The sequence below is a fragment of the Bombina bombina genome, chromosome 2, assembly GCF_027579735.1.
Source record: "Bombina bombina isolate aBomBom1 chromosome 2, aBomBom1.pri, whole genome shotgun sequence".
NCBI lineage: Eukaryota > Metazoa > Chordata > Amphibia > Anura > Bombinatoridae > Bombina > Bombina bombina.
The window spans coordinates 1,237,865,054-1,237,872,553 of record NC_069500.1 but is presented as its reverse complement, the minus strand read 5'-3'; the positions used below and the strand labels follow the sequence as shown (position 1 = coordinate 1,237,872,553).

The 7,500-nt window shown below is 38.9% G+C and overlaps 1 protein-coding gene across 2 annotated transcripts in view; it reads right to left on the bottom strand.

Annotated features, from left to right (window-relative positions):
• Nucleotides 1-7,500, bottom strand: part of ATP8A1 (ATPase phospholipid transporting 8A1) — a 608,814-nt gene that overhangs the window by 542,209 nt on the left and 59,105 nt on the right. For both annotated transcript variants that reach the window (XM_053704008.1, XM_053704009.1), the window contains exon 3: nucleotides 1,873-1,987. In XM_053704008.1, coding sequence (XP_053559983.1) covers nucleotides 1,873-1,987 — 115 coding nt within the window. The remainder of the gene's footprint in view (nucleotides 1-1,872; nucleotides 1,988-7,500) is intronic.

The window sequence follows — 7,500 nt, the reverse complement described above, 5'->3', positions numbered from 1 at the left end:
AAGGGGTTCAAACGGAACACCTTGAAGAACTTTAAGAACCAAGTTTAAGCTCCACGGCGGAGTAACAGTCTTAAACACAGGCTTAATCCTAGCCAAAGCCTGACAAAAAGCCTGGACGTCTGGAATTTCTGCCAGACGTTTGTGTAAAAGAATAGACAGAGCAGAAATCTGTCCCTTTAACAAACTAGCAGATAAGCCCTTTTCTAATAATATCCTAGGAATCCTAACCTTACTCCATGAGTAACCCTTGGATTCGCACCAATATAAATATTTACGCCATATCTTATGGTAAATTTTCCTGGTAACAGGCTTCCGTGCCTGTATTAAGGTATCAATAACTGACTCCGAGAAGCCACGCTTTGATAGAATCAAGCGTTCAATCTCCATGCAGTCAGCCTCAGAGAAATTAGATTTGGATGTTTGAAAAGACCTTGTATTAGAAGGTCCTGCCTCAGAGGAAGAAACCATGGTGGACAGGATGACATGTCCACTAGGTCTGCATACCAGGTCCTGCGTGGCCACGCAGGCGCTATCAGAATCACCGATGCTCTCTCCTGTTTGATCTTGGCAATCAGTCGAGGTAGCATCGGGAATGGTGGAAACACATAAGCCATGTTGAAGACCCAAGGGGCTGTCAGAGCATCTATCAGTGCCGCTCCCAGGTCCCTGGACCTGGATTCGTAACAAGGAAGTTTGGTGTTCTGGCGAGACGCCATGAGATCCAGATCTGGTTTGCCCCAACGATGAATCAGTTGAGCGAAGACCTCCGGATGAAGTTCCCACTCCCCCATATGAAAAGTCTGGCGACTTAGAAAATCCGCCTCCCAGTTCTCCACGCCTGGGATGTAGATCGCCGACAGGTGGCAAGAGTGAGACTCTGCCCAGCGAATTATCTTTGAGACTTCCAACATCGCTAGGGAACTCCTGGTTCCCCCTTGATGGTTGATGTACGCCACAGTCGTGATGTTGTCTGACTGAAATCTGATGAACCTCAGTGTTGCTAACTGAGGCCAAGCTAGAAGAGCATTGAGTATTGCTCTCAACTCCAGAATATTTATTGGGAGGAGTTTCTCCTCCTGAGTCCATAATCCCTGAGCCTTCAGGGAATTCCAAACTGCGCCCCAACCTAGAAGGCTGGCATCTGTTGTTACAATCGTCCAATCTGGCCTGCGAAAGGTCATACCCTTGGACAGATGGACCCGAGAAAGCCACCAGAGAAGAGAATCTCTGGTTTCTTGGTCCAGATTTAGCAGAGGGGACAAATCTGAGTAATCCCCATTCCACTGACTTAGCATGCATAATTGCAGCGGTCTGAGATGCAAGCGCGCAAATGGCACTATGTCCATTGCCGCTACCATTAAGCCGATTACTTCCATGCACTGAGCCACTGACGGGCGTGGAATGGAATGAAGGACACTGCAAGCATTTAGAATCTTTGATAACCTGGACTCCGTCAGGTAAATTTTCATCTCTACAGAATCTATAAGCGTCCCTAGAAAAGAGACTCTTGTGAGTGGTGATAGAGAACTCTTTTCCACGTTCACTTTCCACCCATGCGACCTCAGACCTCTCACAACGACCTATCTAGTTGAGTTGCAAGAGAATGACTGGATATCACATGTGAGGGGAGGAGCTATATAGCAGCTCTGCTTGGGTGATCCTCTTGCAACTTCCTGTTGGGAAGGAGATATAATCCCATAAGTAATGGATGACCCATGGACTGAATACACTTAACAAGAGAAAGTTTGTTGCAGTGGTCATGTCATTAGCATATCAATTAATAAGGTGGGGCATGCATGGCGAAAGGAGGGAATACAGGACATTTGCAACCCTTGAAAGAGAACATATTAGTTCCATAACTTTGGCTCCTACCTGACATGATTGTTACAGAATTTGGTCAGCTGAGGCTGGTTAATGAAAATTATTCTGGATTCTTCTTGATCAGCGAGAGACGTTTTTTCAGAAACATCATCTGGTTTTTCGTAACCTGCATGCAAAAAAATATTAAGATTCTTAACAGTCCAATACATAAAACTGTTAGAAATATAAAGGTGCATCATACTGTAAAAAAACAGATATTCTCGTCAGCTAAATGCATTTTTTTTTATTTTCCAATCTATGTTTATTGAATTAAAATCTACCTAAATTCACGTTTCCAAACTAAAAATCTATCCATAAGATATTTAACATGCAAATCTAAATATTTATAAAAAAGACCGCAACAATTTAAATGACTTCTTATAAAAGCACTGCTAACAGAAACAACTGTTTTATTTGTTTTGTACGAACATACAAAGTACAGATTACACATTTTATATAGGTGGTATACACGATGGGTGAATAGAAGAGCAAGAAAATAAAAATCTAATCTATTCAGATATATACCAGCCTAGTAGTAAGGAATATGCAATCACAACAAGGTTAACAAACTTATTGCTGTAAATAAATATGTTTTAAATCTCAAATCAATATTTTCACAATTGCAGCTTTGCTTAAAGGGACAGTCAACACCAGAATTTTTGTTGTTTAAAAAAGATAGATAATCCCTTTATTACCCATCCCCAGTTTTGCATAGTATAGTATAGAGCAGTGATTTGCAACCTTTTTTTTGCCGTGGCACACTTTTTTACATTAAAAAATCCTATGGCACACCACAATCCCAAAATTTTACAAAATCACACATTGTAGCCTAATACATGATATATATATATATATACACACACACACACACTGTACTGTGCTGTCATGCCATGCCTCCTACAAACTATACATGACATATTGACATTCATTCACAAACACCCCCGCACTGTTGTCAGTCTGCTGCGGCACACCTGAGGATCTCTGACAGCACACTAGTGTGCCACGGCACACTGGTTGAAAAACACTGGTATAGAGTCAGAGAAAGGAGAGTGCAGTTTGAGGGACCTTCAGTCTGAAACCTCTGCATTCCTGATTCACTGTGTCATCTACGTTCCAAACACATTCATGCTCAGATCCTTGTATCTCCAAATGCAGCAAAGATCAGTACTCAAGAACCTCTCTTTCCTTCAAGAATGGCATATGCTTAGACCTAGTAAACCAATGGGCGTAGCCTAACGCATTTCTCAGGTACACTTGATTTAGTCAGAAGCTATTTAAAACCAATAATTTGGGTGAAGCGCTGAATCTAACCTCCACTGCCTCACTGAAGAAACTATCCCCTTCCTAGATAGTAACAATCTAAATCAATCGAAAAATAAGAGACAGTTAGTCAGAAGCTAGAAGTGCACCTCCACTTTAAGAGAGGCTGCAAATGTCAGTGTATTGATCTCAGAATTAAAACATTATAATAGATTTTTAACAACTGCATTTAAAGGACATGAAACTCAAAAATTTTCTTTTGTGATTCAGTGTATAGAATTAAAAAAAGAAATTACTTCTATTATCACATTTGCTTTGTTCTTATGGTATTCTTTGTTGAAGAGATACCGAGGTAGTTGCCTGGAACATTACATGGCAGGAAATAGTGCTTTCATCTAGTGTTCTTGCAAATGGAAAATATTCTTGCAAAACCGCTGCCATATAGTGCTCCAGTCACATGCACGCTCATAAGCGCACTTCCTTGCTTTTCTACAACAGATACCAAGAGAAAGAAGACAATTTGGTAAAAGAAGTAAAGAAGAAGGTTGTTTAAAGCTGCATGCTCTTTGTGAATCATGAAAGAAAAATTTGGGGTGTGATGTTCCTTTAACGTGATATTCACCAGCAAAAGATATTCTAAATCAGGACTTGCCGGGGGATAATGAGTTTTACTTATGACTTCCAAAATTGTAGATTTGGCTACATAATTCTCATAAAAAACTCCTATAGCTCCTCATTATTCTGGCTGGCTCCAATTAATTTGTCAAACACATTTCTAAATTTGAACTTAAACCTTCACCAAACTCTATCTTGCATATAATTTTATAAGCACCATAACTTCCTTTGGTGTATTTATACATTATTAATGCATGATCAACATGGAAAAATGCTCTCCTGCAAACAGTTACGCATGGAAACACATTCACGCACATAACTATTGACAGTCATTCCCGGAGGATGGATGATCTGCTACTATCTCAAGTACAAAAATGATCCTAGTTATCTAGGCACAGGTTCAATTTATTGTAATTTCCATTTAGAGAGAACAGATGAAATGTATTAGATAAAGGATTACAGCCAATTATTCTTAGTCCTATAAAATGTATATAATACAGTAATAATAAAAAAATTACAATTATATATTTAAATATGAATTTAAAATTATATATATACATATATACATATATATATACAGGGAGTGTAGAATTATTAGGCAAGTTGTATTTTTGAGGATTAATTTTATTATTGAACAACAACCATGTTCTCAATGAACCCAAAAAAACTCATTAATATCAAAGCTGAATAGTTTTGGAAGTAGTTTTTAGTTTGTTTTTAGTTATAGCTATTTTAGGGGGATATCTGTGTGTGCAGGTGACTATTACTGTGCATAATTATTAGGCAACTTAACAAAAAACAAATATATACCCATTTCAATTATTTATTTTTACCAGTGAAACCAATATAACATCTCAACATTCACAAATATACATTTCTGACATTCAAAAACAAAACAAAAACAAATCAGTGACCAATATAGCCACCTTTCTTTGCAAGGACACTCAAAAGCCTGCCATCCATGGATTCTGTCAGTGTTTTTATCTGTTCACCATCAACATTGCGTGCAGCAGCAACCACAGCCTCCCAGACACCGTTCAGAGAGGTGTACTGGTTTTCCCTCCTTGTAAATCTCACATTTGATGATGGACCACAGGTTCTCAATGGGGTTCAGATCAGTGAACAAGGAGGCCATGTCATTAGATTTTCTTCTTTTATACCCTTTCTTGCCAGCCACGCTGTGAAGTACTTGGACGCGTGTGATGGAGCATTGTCCTGCATGAAAATCATGTTTTTCTTGAAGGATGCAGACTTCTTCCTGTACCACTGCTTGAAGAAGGTGTCTTCCAGAAACTGGCAGTAGGACTGGGAGTTGAGCTTGACTCCATCCTCAACCCGAAAAGGCCCCACAAGCTCATCTTTGATGATACCAGCCCAAACCAGTACTCCACCTCCACCTTGCTGGCGTCTGAGTCGGACTGGAGCTCTCTGCCCTTTACCAATCCAGCCACGGGCCCATCCATCTGGCCCATCAAGACTCACTCTCATTTCATCAGTCCATAAAACCTTAGAAAAATCAGTCTTGAGATATTTCTTGGCCCAGTCTTGACGTTTCAGCTTGTGTGTCTTGTTCAGTGGTGGTTGTCTTTCAGCCTTTCTTACCTTGGCCATGTCTGAGTATTGCACACCTTGTGCTTTTGGGCACTCCAGTGATGTTGCAGCTCTGAAATATGGCCAAACTGGTGGCAAGTGGCATCTTGGCAGCTGCACGCTTGACTTTTCTCAGTTCATGGGCAGTTATTCTGCGCCTTGGTTTTTCCACACGCTTCTTGCGACCCTGTTGACTATTTTGAATGAAACGCTTGATTGTTCGATGATCACGCTTCAGAAGCTTTGCAATTTTAAGAGTGCTGCATCCCTCTGCAAGATATATCACTATTTTTGACTTTTCTGAGCCTGTCAAGTCCTTCTTTTGACCCATTTTGCCAAAGGAAAGGAAGTTGCCTAATAATTATGCACACCTGATGTAGGGTGTTGATGTCATTAGACCACACCCCTTCTCATTACAGAGATGCACATCACCTAATATGCTTAATTGGTAGTAGGCTTTCGAGCCTATACAGCTTGGAGTAAGACAACATACATAAAGAGGATGATGTGGTCAAAATACTCATTTGCCTAATAATTCTGCACTCCCTGTATATGTATATGTATATATATATATATATATATATATATATATATATATATATATATATATATATATATATATATATATATATATATATATATATATACACATACACACACACACAGTACAGGGCCTATAAATACCCCAAAACTCCCCTTGCCCAGTACAGGGCCGATAAATACCCAAAAACTACCCTCGCCCAGTACAGGGCCTATAAATACCCAAAAACTCCCCTCGCCCACCGGACGAGTAAATGACAAAACTTACCAGCCCGCAAGAAACTTTAGTCGCCCGTGCGTATCTGCATGTAGTGTGTATATATCTTATGTAAAAAGGTAATATAAATAAAATAGTGTTATTGTAATCCCAGAAAGCATTGCAGACAGAGGTCCCAATTTGAATGCCCTACAAGCTGCTTAATATTTGGGACTTAATAAAAAGGCTTTAACTTTAGAAAATATTTTTCTATCACTACACTGTCAGAAAAAATGTGCAAAATTTGTACCTTTAGGGGTACAGCAGCTTGTCACTGGGGCAGTACCCTCAAAGCTACACCTGCTGTACCCTTTAAAATGGGTACAAATTGGTACCCTTGCAGATTGTACCTTTCAAAGGCAAATATGTACCTTTGGTGACGAGATTGGACCTCAGTCCTATGGTACCATATTGTACCCTTAAAAAATGGTGCAAATCTGTCCTTTTAAGGGTACTGCCCCAGTGACAAGCCCTTTGTACCTCATGATGGCAAATTTGTACTCAACACAGCATATTACAAATGCTGTTCCATTAATTTTATCATATAACATTCAACGTATACTTTTTCAGGCAGTATTACAATAGTCACAGTGCAGCTTTAAAAAAGTTTGTATACTTAACTGTAGCCATTCCAAAGACTGCTACAGAACCACCTAAAAAAGCAAGGCTAAACAACCAGTTCCAAAATAAACTACTCAATGTGTTTTATAGAACTTTGTACTAGACTCTAAAAACACCCCATTTCATTTAGGGTGACATGCCACATAAAACATAAATATATAGCAAACATATAGAAAACAACATAATAATAAAATATAACTAACGAAAAGAAGGGGGATTCGGGGGAGGATTAAACGATAAAACTCACAACCATACATTGAATTGTCACTCTATGCAAAATATATGCAAATGAGTCTATTTCCCTAGTGCACACTTTGGTGATGAACCTGCTACCAATAGATGGAGCTGTGTTACACATGTCAAGGAACTTTCAACCAACAGATGGCGCTATGGCATGTCACACACACACACAATGTCCATGTATGTGACTGGGGAACGGTTACAATTTTATTTTATTTTTTTAAAAACTGGTTCTTAAACAGCTCGTTTATTTTATAGAGTTTAAAGCATTTTTTGTCTTTGTAATTTTAGTTAATACATTTGCTTTATGTTTAAGAGTTAACATCTTGATGCTCTAAATCAGTGATTTTCAACCTTTTTGCTGTGGCAAACTTTTTTACAATAAAAAATCCTGCGGCACACCACCATCCCAAAATTTTACAAAATCACACATTGTAGCCTAATACAACATATATATAACACACAGAGAAAACCCAGCACTCACTTACAAGCTCTCAGCTAAGATTTAAAAGCAAAAA